At 40.4% G+C, this 24,623-nt stretch overlaps 1 protein-coding gene across 1 annotated transcript in view; it reads right to left on the bottom strand.

Annotated features, from left to right (window-relative positions):
- The window catches only part of drp2 (dystrophin related protein 2), a 69,676-nt gene that overhangs the window by 11,479 nt on the left and 33,574 nt on the right, over positions 1–24,623 (bottom strand). The window contains 11 exon segments of the mRNA XM_035669273.1: positions 170–235; positions 4,962–5,027; positions 6,939–7,075; positions 7,917–8,028; positions 10,453–10,619; positions 13,022–13,179; positions 15,425–15,510; positions 18,480–18,681; positions 20,218–20,292; positions 20,812–20,873; positions 22,548–22,608. Coding sequence (XP_035525166.1) covers positions 170–235; positions 4,962–5,027; positions 6,939–7,075; positions 7,917–8,028; positions 10,453–10,619; positions 13,022–13,179; positions 15,425–15,510; positions 18,480–18,681; positions 20,218–20,292; positions 20,812–20,873; positions 22,548–22,608 — 1,192 coding nt within the window.

Genomic DNA, 24,623 nt, shown 5'->3' with positions numbered 1-24,623 from the left:
CACTCTTTCTCTAAGAGTTGAACATACATGCACAAGCCCGAGCACACACAAACACCGAAACAATCAAGGTATCAAAACGAAAGAGCGTACACAAAACACACACATAATCCCAGTGAAAGCTGTAGTTGTAATGAGCGAGTTCTTAGTGTGGGGGTGGCAGCATACTCACAGACTCTCATCAGGAGACAGGCTATCCGTGAAGAATGAACAATTCTGGCTCTCCATTTCTGCCAGTCTGTATACATATACATATATACACACACACGTATACAAACAGACAAACAAGAAAAACACAGGATACAGTGGTTGAGTTAGAGCAAGTGCAGAAAAAAGCAACAGTAACATGTTGATATTATCACACACTGGGGAAAGATGCTTCCTCAAACACAAGATAAAAACAAACAATCAGTGCAGTTTAGCCTTTAACTAATGAGAATAAGACCTGTGGCCTTTTAGTATTACGGACTGAAACTGAGCCAGCTGTCCAAAAACATCTAGACTGCAGACTGGCAGAAATTCTTCTCTCCACAGAGTACGAGCTATAAACTGATAAAATACTGTACACCGTCTACCAGCATGCAGGCAATAAAACAGCCTTCAAAAATGTGCTGTTGTCCAGCACCACGGACAGCAACTGTGTGTGTGTGTGTGAGTGCCAGGAGGCAGCGAGTGAGCTGCTGTGTGGCTTTTCAGGACCAAGGACAGCGCTTCTAGTTCTGCATTATGTCCTGCTGACTGTCGGTGGACTGTGCACGCTGCTCTGTAAGCTGTTTCACTAGTATAACAAATAAAAAATGCTGCAGTAGGGGAAAAGAGTTTTGAGTTAAAAATACATGTTGCTTATAGTGGTTTAGGTTTGGTGACATAAGAAAAACTTACAGCTGGAAAAATCATATCACTGCCTGAGAAAATGGTACAGTGTCCTTGAGCAAAGACACTGAACCCAATTGCTCCCAGTATTTAGGCCAGTGTCTTGCATGATAGCTTGCTGCCATCATGTGCGTGAGTGGGAGGCAAATTGTAAAGTGCCGCATACACTCTTACAATGTACAACTACTTTCCTTTAATAGAGCCGGCATCTTACTTGCTAATTTGGGTGCACTACTGCATTTTTTGTGTTTTATGGCAAATAGTAATATACTAGGGCCCAGTCACACTCTCCTTACAACAATCATTGATAGTGCTATCGTTCTGTGTGTGTGTGTGGGTGTGTTTGTTTGACCAGATCATTATTTAATTCACTGTAGGAGCATGTATGTGTTTTAACACTACTCCTGACTTTCGCTCTCCATCTTTCACCTTTTCCTTCTCCACCTACATGCACAGCTTACACCTGAATATATGAGGCCACCCACATGCTCTGACACCTATTAAAAGGAAACGTAGGAAAGACATGATCTAAATGAGATGCAGGTTGAGACAAGTTGAGTGGAAGTGCAGCTCACTGAATATCACATGCTAATGATATATAACAGTGTTAGATGATCAAAGAGTGTGTTTCTCCTTCAAGCAGCGTAGACAACCTACCCACTGATGCCAATGTGCTAGGAGCCTTGTGACTGCCCACAGACATTCACACACACACATGCCACATGAAAGCTAGTCTTAAATCTACACTGCAGCAAACACACAAGGCACACCCCATGCTGCATCATCTTTCGCAGAATGTCGTCAGCTGAAGGAGTGAGGGATGTGAGGAGGAGGGGTGAGTGATGTAGAGGCTGTCAGGGACATCCACACTACATCCTATTTCTCTCCGGTGTCCAATGAGACCATAACACAGAGAAACTTAGGATTTATCCATGTCCTGTTACAGGAGGCCAGGCCTGTGAACCCGACCGCTCGTAATTCATTCTGTGACACTATTCATCAGAAAGCCTCCACAAACCTGCAGTCTCAGTCAGGGACAACAGCAAATGAGAAAAGAAAGGGCAGAAAGTGATAGGAAATAGTAGTGTGGGTGTATGTCTGCATGTGTGCCTGCGTGTATTGTGCATACATGTGTGTTAAGCTTCCTGTATGAATGTAAATAGATGTGAGAGGAAATGAGAAACTGGAGAAAGAGAGTGAGGGTAAGAGAGGAGAAATTCTAACAGATAAGAGGTTTTTATTATCTTCTTCTCATCCATCCTCTATAAGATGTCGAAGCAGCGCAGATGATGAAAGGAATGAACTCTACTCCTGCATCAATGTGGGGGGAGGGGTGGGGGATGCAGAGGGAAAGAGAGAGGGGAAGAGACAGAGGCTGTCTCTGCGTTTGACATGTCTATGTATTTGGCTTTCCTAACCCCAAACATCAAATAGTTTATCTCCTTTGAGATGCCACGGATTAACACATATACCCCTCAATGCTGAAGGGCACTTAGACAGGTGTGTGTCGGAGTCTGTGTGTGCGTGTGTGTCAAATATGTGAACCCAAAGGCAAGGATTTCAGAAAGTGGCCTGCCAGTGATGACATCCAGTATTTTGATATCAGCTTGACTTTCCATTAGCGTTCAAAGTGAGTGGTGAGTTACGATTAACGCGGGGAATGAATTCAAATTAGAAATGGGATTTCTTCCTTTATATCCTATATTAACTGACAGGTAGAGAGGTGGGAAAGGGAGAGAGAGACAGAGAGAAAGAGAGAGAGAGAGAAAAAGAGGAAGAGAGACAGATAAAATACTCAACATTCCCATAATAAGGACTGTCTACTCCTATTACGATGGTGCTCAGATCAGTGTGCTCCCACACTTCTCTTTTTTTATTCATTTTCTGATGGTATAATGTATTTATGGCACGCTGGAACAAAGTAATACTGGTCAATGAACGACACACGGAAGGGAGGGGGGGCGATGAATCATAGCGTTTTTGTAAAATAAAAACAATGCCTCTCATCTCTTTGCCAGACTACCATGCCAGGCACTGGTCTAACCATCAGGAGCAATATTGACATGTTGACATGAAGAACCAGGGGCTGAATTGATCAACAGCATGCAGTCCAATTCAACACAACTAGTCTAATCCAGTTGTAAGCAAAAATAAGAACATTTTAAAATTACATTGATGTAGCTGTAACTCCTCCTGTGAAAACATCAATAGCTGGTGTATCCAAGTATAAATGAATGACATGAAGATATACAAGTAGACAAATGAACAGCGTGTTATAAAGCACTTCACACTAGATCTTTAACAAGCAATTTTAAAAAGATAAGTCTGGTGACATTCTATATTTTTCTTACTGTCAACAAATCACATGAAAAAACCAAAACTAACACTGAATTAATCTTAATATTGTTGTCTAGCAAAGTCTTATGCAGCTTATACAAGCCTCTGAGCCACAGAGCTCCATTGTTGTCCAAAACTATTAAAAACACATCAGTGAGCCACACTGTTGCGCCGGGTGACATGTTTCATTATGATGAATATGGGCGCTGTAGTTTATTTAGAGTTAATCCGTCATACACAATCCTGTTGCCAAAAATACTCATAGCTCATCAGATCCGTGGCTTAAAACAGCCCCCAACAAAATCGCTGTTTATTTGCTAGAGTCACATTTGCTAAAAACGATATATTTATGTTTTCAAAGTCACTAGTGAAGTCACAAAGTGTAATAATAACAACAAAGATAACAAAAATACAGATGAATCAGAAAACTGTTAATAAAATAATATCAGAATCCAAGACATATCACTGTAAGAATACAATTTTGTTATGTAAGCATTCATTATCTGTTTTTAAACCAGTAACAACTGCTTCATATAAACTTTATGTTATCAACAAATGAATACACTTTAACTGTCTGTTAATATCTGCTTACAACTACATTGTGTGCTATGTGTTACAATAAATTCATTATTATTATTCATTGTATAGAGCTTCTAAAAGACAGTATTTGAAAGCATAGCCCAATGATCGTAGGTTTTGTTTAAATTTCGAAAAGACCCTTACTGACATTCTTACGCACAAAAAAATGCTTGAGAGACAACGACGGCTTCCTGACTTGTTTGCTATGAGTAAAGTTGCTACCATAAAACATTCCTTTTTTGGTATTATGCTGGTTAAGTGACCAGTGACAGAGCTGTTTGAAGAAAATTGTACTGTAATTAGCAAAAATGAATTAACGTAGGAGCGTGTAACGGAGACAATATTAAAGAATGGAGAGGAAGGAGAAATGGCTAGATGAGAGAGAGCAAGAGAAAGGAAAAGGGGGAGAAATAAATGTGTGGGTAGGAGACAATAGAAGAGAGGGATCAAAGATGAGAATTAAAAGAGAAAAGGCAAGCAGAACCAGGAGAAAAAGGGAAAAAGAGAAAGATAAAAGGGGTAAAGAGGACAATTGTGCCTGCTCTCTTGTTGGTGTGTGTTCCCTCTGTTTTGGCAGTTGTGTGTAAGAGCCTCAGGGAAGTAATACACAATGGCACACTTACAAGCACACACATACACACTGCAGGCTCAGTGGAAATGTGTGTGTGTCCAGCCCTGCAGTACTGTGGGCAAAGCTGCCAGGAGTGTGGGAGTCCAGTCTGTGCCCTGTTTATAACCTATCAGACAGACACTAATCCACACCAACAGCTCCCAGGTGACCAATGGGCTCACACTGCCCCAGCAAGTGACAAGCCGCTAGGCACGCTGAACCCCACTGACCTCGACACACACAACAACCACAGAGTGCTCTGCTTGTGTGCACCAGTGTGTGTTTGTGTGGATAGCAAGCATGAAGGAAACTGCTGGGCAGTACAGTCTCTACCCTGGCTGGAGTACAGTACACAACACAGGCAAATCAATACTTCAATCAGTGTGAGGCGAAGACTAAAGGGTGAGGGGGCAGAGGAGGCAGGGGAGGAGAAGAGGTAAAGGCAGGGGTGGAGTGAATATAAAGAAGAAGAGGGGATGGGGGTGATTTGGAGAGTGGAAAGTGAGAGAAGGAGAGCCATTGTTGCAATGATTTGATGTACAGCACAGCACAGCGAGCCACATACCTGCTGGCATAATGTTCAATCCTGCTGTGTGTGTCTGCATGGGGCAGCCTGGGCGAGGAGCACGGCCTGGGAACAACAGAAGCCAACATTAATGCCTCACCAGGGCATTTTTAACACTCTGCAAGTGTGACTGTGTGATGGCAGAAAGAAAGCCAAATCTGACTCCAATTCACACATATTTGCTTAAATCCATTGAGGGGGAGAGTTTTATTTGTGAACATGGAAAACTCTCTTGTTAGGATGCAAACATGAGAGATTTGATTTGTTTCACAGTGGAGGACATTAAGTACATTCATGTACTACACTTACATGCACATTTATGTTACTTGCTGTACTTCCCTAACATTTTGAGGTACTTGTACTTGAGTATTTCCATTTTATGCTACTTTCTACTCCTACTCCACTACGTTTATTTGAGAGCTTTAGTTTCTTTGCAGATTAGAATTTTACCCTATATACTATAAACTATACACTGGTCTTAAAATATTCTTTTCATTTCTATTGATTTCCAACATTTGTGTCTTAATTATGTCTTAAAGCCAAACAATGCTTACTTATGACCCTTCATTACAGGCTGCATATGTCTATGATCTATGAGTAGATGTGAAGATGGATCATATAGGTCTACTAAGAGCTTTTCTAATGAGGCAGAACATGAGTTGGCTATTCACATCAAGAATATTTAGTATGCAATAGCATATCATCATGTTAAGGCAAATCGTGGATTGACATGGAAAATTCTGGGAAAAGATTTCCATTGCACAGGGAAGGAGACACTGGAATTATTCATTAAATACAACTGAATGTTGAACTTTGAAGAAATGACTATATCTTGGTTTCTATGATGCTAAGGTACTTCAATGGTTTTTATGATGTATATTCATATATGCTGTAATATGGAATTGGCAACGACCAAACCCAGTCTACCCAGGGAAAGACAGCTATTAACAGGGCATAGGCAATTTAAACATCTACATTCCCTTTTCTCATTCTGATGAAGACATGCTTCATGTTAGGTGGTGCGCCTTATTAAAAAGTTCTTATTATAACTATGTGCTCCAAATCTCAACACTACAGATCCTGCCTCAGTTGTCCTGTCTGGTTTGAGCACCTTCATAATTATTCTCTCTGTAGTTCAGCCAAAGAACTATATTATAGATTGTTTAATTTAAGAGTTTTTATTCATATAGAGGTAAAACTTTCCAACATTTCCAACCAGGAGAAAGCTTAGATTTGAGAAACATTTTGAAAAGGTAAACACAATTTAATATTTCAGACATGTCTTTTATTCTACTTTATCTTGTTAATAACTTCATTACCTCTCAGATTTATCCTAAAGCTCACTTGAAAGATCCCCACGCTGGAAACCCCTGTAGTAAACTACCCCAAGAGGTGTATTAAAAAGTTACAATCCGCTCCATTTCAACCAGCTACAACATTAAAATGTTAATATACACTAATAAAATAAATATATTTATACATATATACAGTAAAATATACAATGATAAAATAAGCGTGAGGATATTTATATGTATTAATATAATAATATTAGGGATCATTCTGCATAATGAGTGCTTTTACTGATACTTATGTCTGTTTGGCTTCCAACACTGGAGTCTTATCTCTGCTTTGTGTCAGTGGATGGAAGGATTAAGTTATGTAATATTTTAGGTTATAAAATGTGACCTTAACAGTGACACAATCAGCCATAACATAGCCCTAAGCTATGCTTCTTGATGATCTCATGGATTTTACTCTCTTACGCTCATGTTTTTTCCTTTGGGAGAGGTTCACTCATGTGAACAGAGCATCTGATCCAAACTGAGATCACAGGAATAACATTATGTTAATTCTGAACACAGAGCTGTCCCTTTAACCCATCTCAGCAAGTTAGAGGGCCCAAAATTGTGAGAAAAAGTGAGAGACAGATGACAGAGAAGATATGTGTGTTTGCGAGCGTTTCCGTGTGTGACTCACGTCTCCGAGCTCTCTGCTTCCAGCACAGATTGCACCGGCAGGTAACCTCTCTGAGGGTGCTTGGTGAAGTACTGCTTTGACCTGAACTTATTCTTCAGAGTCTTGGCAAAGTCCCTCATCTTCTCTCCCGAGGTTGTCTGGAGTGTGATTTAGAAGGAGAGGAGTTTGGGGGGGTTGAAGGAAGGGTAACAGGTGGTGGAGGCAGTAAGAGTGGATGGGAAGGAGACAAATTACACCCCTTAAGAATTCTTGAATTACCTCATCTGAGATTTTTTCCCACTTTGTCTCGACACTGGTTTGTCTTATTTTGACTATAGATGACTAACTTATTCCTCCATCTGCTTTCTGATTCAGTTTCTGCTGCTCTCTCTGCTGTTTCGAATCTTCCTATTCTCTCTCTGGCTCTCTATTTCCTGCTCTCTCTCTATCATAGTAGAAATCTGTGGGCGCCTGCCTGCTTTACCGCTTTGAAGAACTATTGCTGACTAATATAAAATATTGTCCAGTGAAAAAAAACATTGTACAGATGGCCTTTTGCCATATTTTACAGCTTGGAATTGATTAGAGATTAAATCTGGCACCATCTCAGTACACTCCAGCTACAGCTAGTCATTTGGAATTAACTCGACTTCGGAGACTCTGCGTGCAAATGCTTAAGACTCTGGTTTTATTGAGGTTTAGTCCACAATGTGTGCTCCAAATAGCACTTCATGCGTGCACTATGTGAGCCAGAGAGGATGTTACTGCTGAGTGGTACTCAATCTCTGCATACTATAGAGCTAGACCAGGCGGTGTAAGCATACATTAACATTATAGAGATGATGGAGATTTTGCAGCAGAGAGGAGGCTAATCTAGCTAGTCTGGCAGCAGGAATAAGGAGATAGTAGCATTTTTGTTGGAGTACAGCTGAGTTTTATTTATCCCTGGAGCCTTGAATTTTTGTATTCAGTTAAAGCACTTGATAATCTTTGTCTTACCGGGGTGTAGTACTCCATGATGGGGTAGTGCAGCTTCTTTCCCTTGGTAGTACGGCCGGTTAGAAAACATGTCTGGCAGATGTCCACATTGAACTGCTTCAGACTGCGATACCTGTCAAGATCAATATAACACAGAGGCTGAGCTGATGTTTGCAAGAGAACTGGGCAGAGTAGGGGGGTGTGCATGTGTTCAGAATAAAGGGTTTATGTGTGTCAAAAATATATGCTTATCATGCTTTTTTCTGCTTCAGACAGGGATGTACTCCATTACAGCCACCTGTTAATTAAAATTATAATTAGTAACTGTATCTATGTATGTAACTGTTGTGATAAATTATGTAATGTGATTACTTTATGCTATTTGCCTTCTGGTAAATGTATAAAATACAGATAAAAGAAGGTGCATTCAGTACAGTATATTCATGCCAGATTCTATCAGCATGAAGAATTTTGCATAATTACAAGCATCTGTACACTGAAGTTGGAATATCTTTTAAGTAAAGTTGTCAGGGAAGCTTGCCTCAATAAATGGATATTACTGTACAGACTGGAGTGTGCCGCTGCTCCTTTTATTATTATACACTGTATCTTAATTCTAGTGTCTCCTACAAGCTGTTATCTAGTGAGAAAAGATTCTTATGTATGATGAAAACACCAGCTGCCACTATTAAAACGGATTTCTTTGCTTCTCTTTCAAAACGTTCCCACAAGAAAATCCATTAAACTTTTCAATTTTATTTAACATGTGTATTTGTGTTGTGTATGTGACTATGTTAACATTCATACCAGTCATGTTAACAACGTTTTCATTTATATCATTTTTTCTTTTCTTTATATGGGATGTTGCAATAGCCCACTGTGATTACTGTGATTAAGAGTGAATATGTCATGCTATGTTACTTATAAATGTATGTGAAATACATACACTGTGTTCCAAATTATTATGCATATACTGTTTGTTCTTTTTCTTACTAAATAGGTCGGTATAATTGGCAGTCAATAGGATTTTTATTCCTCAACAATTATATCGTAATCTGGATTTTATTAAACACAATGACCAATGATGACAATGGCATTTTTTGCAAAATAACTCAAAATTCAGTGTTCCAAATTATTATGCAAAACAGAGTTCAAAACACTTAATAGTTTCTAAAGGTTTGTTGGGGTTTTTGCCATTATAGGGGATAATTTCTCTCCAAATCAAAGCCAATTTAAATCAAAAACATCTTTAAAGATCAAGTTACATATTAACATAGGAACCCTTTTTGGATATTACATTAACAACTCTCTCCTCTATCTATTGAACTTGTTAGTCCATGTACAGTTTCTGCCCTGTATTTTCCTTTGAGGATGCCAGAATTGCCTCCCAGAGCTGCTGTTTTGAGGTAAACTGCCCACCACCCTCATAGAAGCTTCCTTTTAAGGATGCTCCACAGGTTCTCAAATAGGGTTGTGAGTCAGGGAGATGGGGTGGCCACACCATGGATTCTTTCTCCCCTTAATGGCCCATAGCAGCCTAGGCCTTGAATGGCGTATTTGTTGCAGGCATGGGAATGGTGCGTTGTCTTACATGGATAAATGATTTTACTCCGGAAGGAACTCCACATATTTTGCAGAGGGTCATTTTGACACCTTCAGGCACCTTAAAGGGGCCTACCAACTCACTCCCCATGGATTCCATCCCAAAACATCCCTCCACCCACCTCCTTGCTGACATCGCAGCCTTGTTGGGACATTGGTGGCCATCCAGAACTCCATCCATTCTGGACCATCCCATGGTAGCGACAGGCAATACATCAGTGAATAAAACTGCTTGAGACAAGTTAGTCCTCCATGTATTTCTGAGGCCCACTGCAATCATGTCTCCCCTTGTGTGGCCATTGTTTAAGGGGTGGCCGGAAATACAGTCTTATGCACATCAGCAAGCCTCTGGGAGGATCCTGCCATCAAGGAGAGGTTTTTGGGACTCCAAAGGCACCAGCAGCTTCAAATTACTTTTTTTTTACTTACTCATCAGTGGCTTTTTCACAGCTGCTCAGCTTAATTTATTATGAATTAGCCCTACAGAAACTTTCTTTAACACGCTTTTATCTGCAACGAACCCGTCTGCGCTCTGAATCAGACACAAATCTTTTCAGTAGGACCCATGAGCTCCTTCTTAATATTTCGTAAAAATATCCAGTGGTGTTCACTAACTATTGAAAGAATACCTGCACTATTTCACGCTTTTCATCTGCACGAAAGATATTTTTTCCCCTATATTGCATAAAACCTGTGACTTGCTTAGCAATGTGGAAAAACATCCTTAAGTAGTTTCCCATTAATTAGGCTCACCTGACAAACTAATAAAGACAAAACTGGTCTGAGATTGAATGTCAGTGATAATAAACAGACATGGGAAAGCAGCACAAAAACTTCATTGAAAAACAAAAAATCAAATGGTTTTTTTAATTGAAATCATATTTGCATAATAATTTGGCGAACAACCAGTGTAAAGTTATTCTGCGTGACCAATTAGCTACACTGGCAGGCCTACCTGAAGCCCTTGATGGGACACTGTTTGCAGACGTAGCATTTGGCCTGGTGCTTGGTCGACTCTGCAGCAGTCACACGTTGAAGGACAGGCAGCCAAACCATTGACTGGGGCTCCAGGCTCATCCACTCCAGGAAGTGAGACACCTCAATGGCAGGTTTACCTGGGGCCTGAAAAAAGCAAAGTGGGGGGGATAAAAGAAGTGCAAGAGACTGTAAACAATCCAAATATAGACCACCAGCAAGGCAGATACATAAAGTAATGAGAGGAGAAGGTGTGCTTCCTTTCCAAAGGTAGTCCAGCAGCGAGCTAGTTGTTTTTTAATCAAAGAGAATACAAAAGATAAGAGAAGGAAGGAGAGGGTGAAAGATGTTCTACACCGTGGGATATCTTTTGCTTTTATGTAACTACTTGAACAATTATAAAGCTGAAACACAGCAGGCATAAATTATGCTTCTGTGAGTATACTGTACTGCATGTATGTTAATGTACTGCAGACTCACCTTGTTGAGAATTCCAGAAAGTGGGATAAAAAGGAAGTCAACCTAATAAAAGAATGACTTGCACTGAAAATCCGTGATGTGCTAAATTCTCATTAAGTCTGCATCAGAGATGCATTAAGAGGTTGATTTCCCTGGGGCTTCCTCCAAAGTAGCATAATAAATGTGTGTGTGTGTGTGCACTGATCACACAGACTGTGAGGTGTACAGAGGTACAGAGTCTCCTGGGGATGAAGGAGCTCCTCTCTGGAAGTAGAGTAGCCAGCCTTGCTCCATGTGGGAGGTCAAATAGCAACCCCTCACGTACTGAACACCTGGAACTGGCGCTGACTATGCTGAGCACGCCACTGCATCTCAAAGCAGCACGCTGAGCAGATGGGGTGCTTTGAACATCATTGGAAAAGTAGAGTGATAAACATTCAGTCATCCATCATAGCACTGTGCTTTCTGAACTATATATCCACTAAACGACATGTGTTTCTGAATCAAACAAATCAAACTAACAATACATAAAATATTTGTGTTTTAGTGTTGAGTTAAGCTGTGCACAGACCTACATCTTCAGCAAAATCATAGTGTTCTGTATAACCACCTTACTCTGCATATTCTCTGCAAGTCAATCCATCTGCTTCACTGCTAGCAGTCTAAAACTCCGTGTCTATGTGAGGTGGCAGCAAATGCTGTACCCACATCTCCACAAAATGATGTCACTCATTTCCAAGCCTAGTGATAAACAGGCAAATGGGTCACCCCTCCAGTTCACATTACATGGATATTTCATCTACAACTAAATGCCCTGACATGGAGCAAATGGATAAATGAATTGATTTTAATCAGCTGTAGCTGATACAGGAAGCACGTACCAGAACAGAGTATGTATAATTAGGATCTGACTCGAAAATGAGGGAATTAAAAGGCTTTGCATGGGCCACCTTCCAAAAAAGCTGTGGCCTGCTCCTGACGACTCCCTAATTACCTGGTGTCCCGAATTGAATGTCATTAGGTGAAGTTCCTGCAACCTGCGCCAGACGCACATATTCAGACGCATACAGAACAAGCAAAGGAGGGAAAGACAAATTAATTCATGCTTTGTGTCTTTCTAATGTGTCCTCATTAGCCATTTCTCTGTGCGCTGCTGGACCCTTCCTCATCCTATCAATATTTCAAGATCATATTCTAGGAGCATTTAAACTTCTTTGATTTCACCTACAGTCTATATATGGTTAGTAACATCATGCATTATCTACCACTGACTCCATTTTGTGAGCATTAAAAGCAATGCAATGCAATTTTAATGTAGTTTAATGTTTGTAAGGAAACATTGTGAGTATGTGTGGAGCAATTGGGCCTTCTTTAGGGGGAATCATTATAACTTCTCAATTTCCTCTTCCTCTGAAGGAAAGTCGAACTGTGCTGATGTCAGTAAAACACAATGGGATTCACATAACTGGCTGCTTCCTAGTGTGACATCATACTTTTTTCATGCTAGACTTGTGATGGAAAGCATCCAAAGCCAAATGTTTGATTTTGCCATTCATTTTTTAAGTTTCTGCCTTCAGAATTCTGTTTCTGTTTTTATTATACTGTCTTGGCACAGACTGTTCTGATTATCTGGAGGTCACTCATTATTTTCCTGTAATTAATAGATTAGCAGGTTTGAAATACATCAATATTCTGTAATAGCATCGTTTTCAAGATTGATTTCTGATTTCTCATTGGGGGCAATCATGCCATTGATTCACGCACTGAAAGTGGCACTATTAAGTCAAGTGATGGTCACTCTCTCACTTGCTTCAAGTGTGCATATGCTGCTAGTTTAACAGGGACATCAGGCAACTGAAATCCCCAAGAACTTCAGCTGCAGTAGTTGAATCTTGTAACTGAAATAAAAAATATATCACTGCGAGAACAGTGTTTATCTGGTCAAATGCGGTAAGGTGAACTCACAACATATTCCACACAGACTCTTCTAGTCCATTGTATGTGTGTGCAAGTGCGTAGCAAACTATGCACACAACATTGGCTATAAATATGTTAAGGCATGAAATGCATTGCGGTGCCTCTGCCCTCACCACACGGAAGCAGCTGCGGACGCTGGGCTCCACATTGCTGCCCCCAAAAGCAGCAACTTCACCCAACTGGCGGGGGATCTGGATGGCTTCATGGAGCAGCAGGCTGAGGTGACGCTGGTCTGTCAAACCTCCCTGGCCAGACACTTGACGGAATAAGTCTGCAACCATAAGAAAACACATACAGTAATGTATCAATTATGCAGTAACTGATCTGATTATACACCAGTGTGTACCTGCATTACGTGTACACTGCATTTGTATGCATGAAAAACAAGTACATGCACATGTATTATCAACACAGGCATTTTCTACATCTGTGTGTGGTACCTTGTCTGCAAAATAAAAGAATAGTATGAACACAAAAACTATATGTTGGGTTTGTCAATAGAACAGCAACATCTGTTCATTTGATTTTTAACAATGAGCCTCGAATCCCAGGCAACAGGTTCACCAAAAATAGTTTTGTGAAATAAAACTTACTTCACTGACATATAGACAGAGACAGAATCGGTATTAGTGGCCTGGTTGGTCTGCTTGGAGATGAAAGAGCTGCATAAGTGGAGTCTTGTCAGGTTTTGAATGAGGTCTTTACCAAGCAAGCCGGGACTCTGCCTGTCACTGAGAAGATGAATGCTGACAGGCGTGTGAGGGTGCTGCACAATGCTAGTATTTGCATCCCATGTATCCCCCTCTCTGTGTACTCATTCAACCCTACAGGGACAACACTTTAACAGCTGCATGTTAAACAGCCTCCTCTATATAGTTCTCATAACCAGAGCTGATGTGTGTATGACACTTTGAATGCTCACATTGAGCTGTTTGATAAAGATGAGTTTTGGAAGTGTTTTATGGAGAAATACAGGAGTATATAGACCTATTACATAAACATGCAGCTTGCAGTGTTGCAAGCGCTGCAGTGAGATAATGGTACTCCTGAAGTTAGCTGCACACCCATCGCGAAGTTTGTTTGCCTTTTGTCCTTAATAAGTTCAGTAATTACTAGCTAGTATGAAACTACCTCTTTACTATATTGGGATTTCACTCAAAATGTTTTACAGCCACTCTAGATGCTCCCTTGCTTTGAGCTAAATTCTAAATGTCTGCATGCTGAAGAGCTCACAATGACAATGCTAACATGCTGTTGTTTACAAGGTATTAATCAGAGGCATCACCAGCAGAGGGTGTTGCACAAAGCACAAGGACCTATAGAATATCACACAAAAAAAGCTATTTTTGGTTCCAGCTGGGAACCATCTTTTCAGGTGCAGAACACATTCATTTGTAGGTGAAATGCTCCGAACGGTTTAAAACTAGCTGCTTGAATGGGAGTAAAGTCATAATCTGCAACTATTTCTCCCCTCAAATATATTCAGACACCAATTTTGGTGGATAATTATGGAGGACTGAAAAAGTGTTTTTCTGATGTGAAAATTAGAAGCAGGAGACAGTGACAGAGCAGTAAGTGGTGCATTTGTAAAATTAAGCGTGAAAGCAGTATGTTAATGTCTGCAAAATGTTCAGAAACAATTGTTAAATACAATCAATCTAATATTTGTGTCTACTATGAAGTCAAGTAATTAAACTACTTTTGAAAATAGTTTGACAAACATATTCCTTTTTTGAATTACAAGCCAAAGACTGGTGATGATGAAATAAACACCCACCATCTGTATTTCAAAGCAGGTTGATGCAAATGCTTCCCAATTATTGTGCAAATATTATTCTAGTGGCGTCTAGAGTTAGCAAAAATGGATCAGTCACAGAAATGACAAACTGTTGAGGCCACCACATGTCTACCTGAACCCAGAAAAAGTGGACTGACTCACCTCAGGGACAATTCAATTGAAGGCAAATCTGTTAACTCTCAGTCTTTAAGACTTGATGCAGATGGTGTGCCAGACATGAATAATCCTGCCATGGGTTTGGCCATGTTGTCTCAGATCCTGTATCAACTACATGCTGTTCCAGGTCCAACTATTGTCCCTTCAAATGCTCACTCTCCATTTTATCATTTGATCATAAACTGGGGTGACAATGGATCAGTAAAAATATATCTCAGACTGGAACGGCACAGTAATAAAAATATTACAGCATAATTTATAATCGGAAAAGGAAGGAGGGAGTGCCTTAGCTCTTTGCTAGTTGACTTGAGAAGAAAAATGAAAGCAAGGGCTATAGAAAGAGCGTGCATGAATGGTGTATTTGGCAAGCAATCCTTTTAAAGGCCCCCGGTGTACTTTGTAGAAGTAAAGAAAGCTTCCTCCATTATGGCAGCACAGTCATTTCCTCCATTAGACTAAGTGGATGTCTTTATGTAATACTGGCAATCAGGACCGTTTTGTTTTGGCTCATTGTTTGCAGTTGAGGAGATGCATTAGGCACATGAGCGAGCATCAGACTCACATTTGTACTTCTCTTGGACGTCTGCATTGCACAAGCTCACCAATCCCATCTTGAAGCTGAGAACTCGCATTTTTCCATTTCGAGCACTAGTGGAAAGAAAGAGAAGAAATTAAAGAAGTTACAATTTTTGAATGGTGAATTATCTTAAATCTTGGTGTATTTTGCCATGGTAATATATTCATACACCGGCTGAGTCCTGCTGTGTGAGAGAAAGTGTGGAGGAATTACGTGGGTCAAAGCAGTACAGTACAGGTCAGTGCAATAGTGTGAAATTGTATTAGAGCACATCTAGAGTAACTAAAGGCACTACAGGAAGTGGATGAAATGTTGTGTCCATGACTTTATGCCCAGAAGAGCAATAATAATCTCAAATACAACACCGTGTCACTTACAGGCAAACACATGCATGCATACTGCATAAACACACTTAAGAACACGCACTCAGAATTGCTTGTCCCAGCTGAATATATAGTCTGATCACTGGCCAATGGCAAGGGCAGTGAGATGGACGCTGTTGTGTCCTGACCTGAGCCCAAAAGGGACACATTAGAATTTTTTTTCCTGCTTGAAATAAAAAAGAGGGTTATGGGGAAGCCACAGTGGAAAGATTGGATTTGAGAGGCGAACACACCATCACTGTTCGAGATTTTGTGACTCCGGTGCCAACACAGCCAGGAAGAATTTAGTGCAGAGCTGAGCAGCACTGGCAGAAGCCACAGGCTTATCTAATTAACATTTGAATCATTAAGTGAGAAATCAAGAACAGCACATCAGAGAACATCAGATCAATGACGTATAAAAAACTGAATCAAAGAGCACGTTAAATTTCCAGAGCTGGATTTCACTTTGATTGTATATGAAAAACATGGTAGGGACACTGTTTTTTAATTTGCTGACAGGTCAGACCTTGAGGAAGTGAAACATTAGGCCTGACCATGAGAGTCATGTTGAGAAAATTAGAGTAACACACAGGAGAAGCAATATGGCGAGAATTACTGTCTTTGCCCCTATTAGATTCAGAGCTAGAGCTGGTCCAGAGGAGCTGGAGAGCACATGGGGACGACTGGCTGTCAACACCTTTCACACACACTTCCGCTGTGTGTCGCATGCCATTTTCAATATGCACCCCAGTGCTGCTCCTCGGGGGACACGTCACTTCTGCACAACCTGCTAGTGTGACACGCCTCTGAAACACAAACACACGCACACACGCATTCTGTGATATACTGTAATGCACATTCACTGGCACAAACACAATTAAAACACATGCATTAAAATGACGCACAAACATACACACTCAGATTCACTGCCAGTGTTTATTGGAAAACAAAAAGCAATTACTGAAATTTATGCAGAGGGTAAAGTCTCTGATTGTCTCTCATTAGCAGCGAGTAGTTAAACCCGAAATTACAGCACTTGTAGGGTTATTCCTGTATTTCTGTGTCTGTGCTCAGTGTTTTCTCTATGGAGAGAATAGTCAAACAGGAGCAAAGATGGGGTGAGCGTTGGTGTGAAAGAGGATTTGTGTCTGCTGTGTCTCAGAAGAGATGATTGGCCCTCTGCCTGGACATTGTTATTGGAGCTTTAGCCTCTTTATAGGTATCTGTACAAGTGGCCATTGAACCTATTATATTGATATGCAGTCAGGTCTAGGGTTGCAAGAGCTAAAAATTGTTTTTACATTACACAGAGTCTTTGTGTGTATGTCATATGTATTTACCTACAGCTCTATTGTTTTAGAATGACATTGTGTTTACATTTAGTATTTAGTTCATTTCTGTGAGGACATTTTTAAAGTTTACATTATTATGTGATATCTAAACTTTGAAGACCTTAACACAAGCTACATACTCATAGCCTTTACTCCCTGTTAAACATGCCTCGCCCTGCGTTAGAGAAGTACACAGTTAAAGCTAATATAACAATGACAAAGTGTCCGAAAACAATAAATTTTGCAAAAAAGAAAAAAGAAGCCTATTAAGTATGTATGAGAGTAAAAAAAATATATAAAAAAATATTCACAGGAAAAAATTTGCTCAAGATTCATCCAAATCGCTCATTTTACAGAAGCTTCCTGCAGCGGGAACTACTGCTGTAGAAGGTATGCTCATTAAGTATCAACTCAGACAATAAGAAAACAGATAGAAATAGGAATCCACCAGAGGGAAGCGCACAGTCCAGATTTGAGAACGTCAGCCATTTGTAAAGTAACGAAAACATGACAAACACTGTTGGAACCTTGTCTACATATAGTGTATGCCTGGCACTAATACAAAATCTATGATAAAAAAACTTTATGAGCATTACATGACATGTGATTTAAAAGAGTACTGCAGCGATTCAGCACTGTAAAAGAAAAGTAGGATCAAAATCGATGCAGCAGAACCTGAAACATCATCCTTTTTATTCAACAGATTCTTCTTACTAGTCCAGACCTGCAGCCTGCATTACCCTCAGTGCAACTCGACTGCCCACACTTTAGTCAGAGATTTGGTGTATTATGCTACTAGAGGCTAGTAGTAGCTTGGAGCAGCTGATCTCAAGCAGAGGTCTTGTAAGATAACTTCTTTCTAACTCAACAACTCCATTTTTTTTCTCCAATTTTAAGCTTTTTTTTTGGTTTGTGAATTCACTGGAGACAATTTATCCCTCCAGAACCACAAAAGGCAAACTGACTTTAATGCATTATATTGTCATGGTTCCCCTTTAATTAGCCATGTAGGTCAGTGTTAGATATGATAACAGTCAGGATAATGTCTTAACAATTAACTTTTATCTCATCATTTTGGTTTTCAGGCTGCACATTGGCTGTGTGGTCAGCATCCTCAACTCAGTATAAATCAGCCAACTAAAATCTAAAAGGCAAATTGTCAGGTGGCAAGAAACACAACTCCAAAGAGACACTTATGTTGCTCTTCTGGATGTGTAGGGAATAACTTCATTAGCCACTGGTGAATGAAAGCTGAGTTGTTTAAAAAAATACTCAATGCAGCTTTCAGTCCAAATATAGGTTTTAATAAATATTTCACTAAAAATCTCACCCTAACTTACTCACCTGTCGTAGACATTGAGCAGCCAGTTGAGACACATGTCAACACAGAGTGGGATGTTGACCAGGATAGACCTCTCCTCCTCCAGCCTCTCGTACAGAGCTGTCAGGCCGTGGATCATCTCCACTACATCCATCACATGTTCCCCTTGCTGCAGCTCCTGCTCCCGAAACACTTCCACAAGGCTGCTCAGCGCCACTAAATCCACTGAAAAACACACATACATAATACTTAAACACTGAAATTGTATTTACTTATGTGCATTTGTTTGAATATGCTTTTTTAATTTGTGTGTGCTGTAAATTGAGTGTGGAAATTTGGATATTTTTCTATGTTTAAAAGCATGTGCTGGAGCCTTAACACCTACGTTCATGGCTGCACATTCGCTTTTGAACACAAACACACACACACACAGACACAGAGCAGGATCATTATCCTCACCTCCACAAATGAGAGCACAGGCGACAGCAGTGCTTATTCACCCTTTCTGCCCACTTAAGCCGTATACCAGATGTTTCAAGAGCAGTGACACAAATTTGATTTCACTCTTCTAAACTAATTTGATGGCCCATCCCTACGAGTGGAGCTAAAAGGGTGTCCGTTGATGCCAGGTATAATTAGATAGCATGAAAATGAGGTAAAACAGAGAGAGCAGATAACAGGAGTTCTCAGTGTAGGGAGGGAATCACCAAAAAATGTATTTCTGATGGGCTCTTATACAGCACTGCTCAATCATTCACAACGTGTGCAGAGAGAAAGAGTTCTACCGTTATCAAGGCAGCCTGGCAATTAAATTCTGTAACAATAGTCAACTAGTAGACCAGAGGAGGGTGAGATAAGAGAGTGCGCAAGAGAAGGAAATAGAGAGTGTCATTGAAAGAGGTTTTTCACACTGGTCTGAGCATGCTGAGTTTTTATTACAGAAACTCGGGATGTGTAAGAGAGAGAAGGTGGCAGGAAGGTTTTATGGGAAAGAAGAGAAGTGTGTGGGAAGGAAACATGAATAAGGAAAAATAGGGAAATATGAAATTGGCCACTTGCAGTGGCAAATATGGGCTCATCTGGAGTCAGTGGGCGTTAGAGCACTGCAGGTGATGGGAGATAGATGACATTAAGGAGTCGAGAGCACAAAGAGAAAGACAGAAAGGCCAGATTTTACAGCAGCTGTAGTTACAGGCAGAGAGAGCAAAGAATGTGAGGCATAAAGAAACACAAAATAATCATTAAGAGAAGCATTGGAGGAATCAGCAATAGTTAGAAAAAAGGCCAGAAAATGAGAGCAGGATACACAAGTGCTGTGACCCTAAAGAGGCACACATTCAAGCCTCAACCATGCGGCAAAAACTAATTGCCTTCTTTTTTGTAAGCCAAATTGACCAATTAATAGCTGTAATTACCTAACATGTTAACAATCCTGGCCTGGACGAAAATGAGGAAGGAATCCGGTGGTTGAGCTCTAGTGGCTCTCCAGTTTATCAATACTTTTGATTCTTGCATTTTAAAGCCAATAGTAATGGCGAAAAGCAGGGGCTATTTTTAACTACATTTCCAAATAGTGCAAAGAGGAGTGATAATTCCTTTGACAACTAAATGAAGAAATGTGCAACAGCTAATTGTTATATTTCATTCTCACAGAGAGTTTGTCACAGTGGATTACTGATGGTGCAGGATAACAGTACATCACTTAACCACCAATCCCATTGTTGCAGACAGAAAATACCATAGATGAAATACTGTACGTACATCTCAGGGCCTTCTGAACTCGCCGCAGCTTCATAGCTGTTCTGTATGCTGAGAACTTGATGTTGTTCAGGTCCGCTAATGGAGGGAGGGAGAGAGAGATAGAAAGAGATTAGAGTAAATGAAAAGATGAGAGAAAACAAACCCATCCTGCACCACTCCACCCTGCCATCGAGGAATTAGACATCACTATCTCTCCTCATGTTTATCACACTATTGCAGAAGTCATTAGGAGTGTACTGTATTGCTAATGTGTCTGTGCACATGCATGTGTGTGTCTAGCTGTGCATGTGTATGCGACAGCGTGCCTATCTCCCCTGCAAGCTTCCCATGTCAGATCCGATCAACAGTAAAACACATGATGTCGTTTAATCACAATTAATTAAAGGCTTAGCAAAAAGCAATCGCAGCGCTGGCAAATTGGGCCTTGTAGGTTAATGACAGTAGCAATGTAGTCCCTAAGGTGTTTGAAATACAGGGCCCTTAATGAGCTGTATGACAGGGACTTCAAAGCAAAAGCATGGTGCTGCTGCAGCCCGGTGGGGGTCCTGAGAAAATGCACGACTCAGAGGGTGCTTTAATTGTCTCCTTACTCACCCAGTGCTTGGTACAGTTCTGTCATCTTTGGATGGTCCCAGCACGTTGTCTGGGCTTGATGGCTGGGAGAAGAGAGAAAAAAGGAAACAAAGGCAGAAGAATTCATGAAGCAGGCAAGAACGGAGGTGCACATTTTCAGGCCAGAAAGATCAAGGTAAAAATGGAGTACAAATGAGCCGAGGGAGCAGAGACAGGCAGGTGTGGCAGAGGGTAAAACAAGGGAGATCAGAGGGTAGTAAATAGGAGAGAAGAAGAAAAACGACAGGGCAGGACAGTGCGACCATTGTTTACAAGAGATTTCAGGCCTGTAAAGTGCAAGCATACGTCAAACATGATAAAGGATTCATGCTCAGGCATCAAAGTTACGTACTGCTGCTCTGCTGGAGATATACAGCGAGTTTCGTAAAAGGCTTCACTCAGAGACACTACATGAAATCTGAACTCAAACGTACACATCAAAAACATACATTTACATCATCTCACTATACGATTAATAGCTGTGTGAAGTGAAGCAAAATAAATGAGAAACCTCAAAGCGGGAAGACTGTCAGGACCCAGGGGACTTTTAGGGCAGCACTCATCGTTTTACCAGTGCAGGCACTCATTGATTGGTACCCAATGAAGTGCTACTCAGATACTACTCCCACCCTCATTGGTACAGTAATATAGCCCATAAAGAGTTGACTAGCAGACTATGCAAGACCCACAAGGTTCTGTTGCAAATGATTAAGAAAATAAATACTCAGTCTGTAGAGGAATAAACTGAGCAAAATGCTTGCACAGTTACAAACCTGCACAGACAACACCACCATCCTCTAGGCATAAACACACACCCACACACTCATGGTTCATTGATAAAACCAGCAGCACTCTAAAGGTGAAATGGTATTGATGAGGTAAATAGATAAACAGATGAGTGCTCAGGCAAATAGGACTCACAGTAGCTCAATAGAGTTCCTCTCTGAATCATTTAGTATTTATCTGCTTTCTAATGGTAACTCCGTGCAAATGTTTGGGCAATGGAAGGATATCTGAAAATGTGAGACAGGTTGATGAAGAGTTATTCTACTCTGCTGCTGAATTTGCTTGTATAAATGACATATCAACTCACAATGATAGACCAACCTTTGCTGTCAGGAGGGAGACAATTAAAGCTTCTCAAACAATTCACACACTTCTTAGTGATGGACTAGATGGTATTTTAAGAAAGAGTATTACGGAAAGCAAGATGTGTTGAAATATGGCTGTATTTAGATCAGTTAGAGATGTGATTTAACTGGTGTCTAAGTATAAAACTGGTAGCGTTCTTCCAGACCTCTGAATTCTTGCTTACGTCTCTGATTATTATTTAATTTTTTTCAGTGATTCAAATGTGTGTCTGGTGGCTCACTGATGTTTATTTTGCTGAATGGAAAACTAACTACACCAATAGGTTGGTAACCAGGCAATAATCAATATATAGCAAAAGTTAGATGAGCGTTCCTATAGCCCATTCAGACCGGATGAAATGATTGGCTTGTCTACCTACCTATCTACCCAACTATCTAACTACCTGTAGTTTGGGTCAAACTTAACAAACATTAAAACAATTGAACCAATGTGCCCCACAGACATACAGTAGTCATACCCATTTGTCACAAATAATACACCCCCACTTTAATCCAGCCCCCTAACCTGCCATGGAAAAAGTACATACATTACCACAATGCAGACACTGACCCTGAAGTTGCACTTACTTGATGTAGTAGGGCACTTTGTTCGGGGAGATAGCACGCTCCCACGGTATCTGCACTGAACCTGCGTAAACACACAGAAACCAAATCAATTTCAAAATAGGCATGTCACGCATGAAAAGCTATTGTGCACAATGTCCCTGACAGCGTGTCCAGACAGTGTGCCCATTCAGACCTTCTTAACAAAGCTGCTCTGGTGTACAACAGGCGCAGTAAAGCCAAAGAGACAAGTCTATTGTGACGGGTTTCCACAGAGTATTGGTTTGTTTGGCATGGCCTTATACAATACAGGAGGTAGAGGAGCTGGTGAGACAGGGTGACTGTAGCGTTTTACCCGGTCCACAGGGGGTTCAGCAGAGGATCAAACAGGACGGACTGCACTAGAAGAAGCAAGAGGCAGACAATACGCACCATCACAGAGATCACAGAGAGGCATACACACAACACACACACAACACACACACACAACACACCATGTCATTATCCATTATTGGATTAGGACACGGCACGATGCAGACATGTATGTTGTTGCTCTGCATACGTGAAAAACACATACACATACAAAGACTGGAGTATAATCACAAATCCAGTGGTGGAGAAAGTACTTATTTACTTAAATAATAGTACAAATACCACAATGTATGAATTAAATATTCTAATTAATTTAATCTACAGTATTATCAGCTAAATGTATTTAAAGTATATAAAGTAAAAACATTAATCAATGCAAGAAAATGCCCCCTTTGGCTGATATATTATTACTAATGCATCAGTGAATAAGCAGCATTTTACTGCAACTGGTCAAGATAGAGATGATTTTGATTATTTTATATTCAGTTCAGTAGTTTAGTCCAAAGGGTCAAAGGATAATTCTGTTATAATCTTGTACTACGCATGGTATTTTGTAAGATTATCCAATTTTTAAATGTAAAATCTTAATTTGAAATGTAAAAAGTAATCATAACTGTCAGACAAATGTATTGTGGATAAAAAAGTACAATATCCCTCAGAAATGTAGCGTAAAATGGAAAATCCAGAAGTATTCAATTTAAATTGTATTTAAAGGTCCAATGTTTAACAGTCAGTAGGCTCTATTGGCAGAAATTGAATATAATATTTATAGGCAAGTTTATAGTAAAATAAGAATTTGTGTCGTTTTTAATCTACATAGGGAGCAGGTCATCTTCTGTGGAGTCCTCTTCATATTGAACTGCCGCGTTTCTACAGTAGCCCAAAACAGACAAACCAAACACTGGCTCTAGATAGCGCCTTTGCAGTTGTGAGTTTAATGGCCATTATAGTTCCTCCTTTGTGCTTGGTTTCAGTTGGTTGCAATCTCGTCGCCAGATGCCACTAAATCCTACACACTGGTCCTTTAAGTATAGTACTTCAGTGAATGTACTCAGTTGCATTCCACCACTGCACAAATCCATCTACCTGCAATAAGCACTATGTGCACTATACCACGTGTACTATTTGTGATATCGAAAATACTGTTAAATACTGTATATGCATGTTGCATTAAAAAAACCACACAGACATAAACCCAGACGTTCCTGCAGGATACAGTGGGCTAAGCTGGCAGTGGAGTAGTGGTATATAAGCCCCAGTGTGGCATCTCTGAGCCAGCGTGACAGCAGTAAAACTGGATGGAGTTGGCAAGGACACACAAGCACACACCACTTCAGATACACAAAGTGTGAGAGCCTTGCCACTCACAGCTTTTTCCATTTCTTCATCAGTTTAAACTAGGCAAAGTAAATCAAATTTTTCAGCCCCCCTGCTACCTCTCTGTAGTCTTTGAAGAGCAGCAGGTAAAAGAAGAGACAGCATTCACAAATATGTGTCTCTGCTCAAATGAGAGCAATGACTGTTGTGATGAACATCACTGGGGATGCTTATCACTACAGTGTGTGCCGGAACTGATGAAGACAGACAAACAAAGCCTGCCAGCTCCACCTCTAACCCAAATATGCACACAAACAAACACACACACAGGCAGTGAGTTATAACCATACCACAACAAAATGTAATACTCCTAACTTTCTTTTCATCCCCCCCACACACTCGGTGACGGTG

The sequence above is a fragment of the Morone saxatilis genome, unplaced genomic scaffold (genome assembly GCF_004916995.1).
Source record: "Morone saxatilis isolate NCDOM2014 unplaced genomic scaffold, NCSU_SB_2.0 Contig22, whole genome shotgun sequence".
NCBI classification, from domain to species: domain Eukaryota; kingdom Metazoa; phylum Chordata; class Actinopteri; family Moronidae; genus Morone; species Morone saxatilis.
The sequence above is the reverse complement of the archived record's forward strand: the minus strand, read 5'-3'. Positions and strand labels throughout refer to the sequence as shown.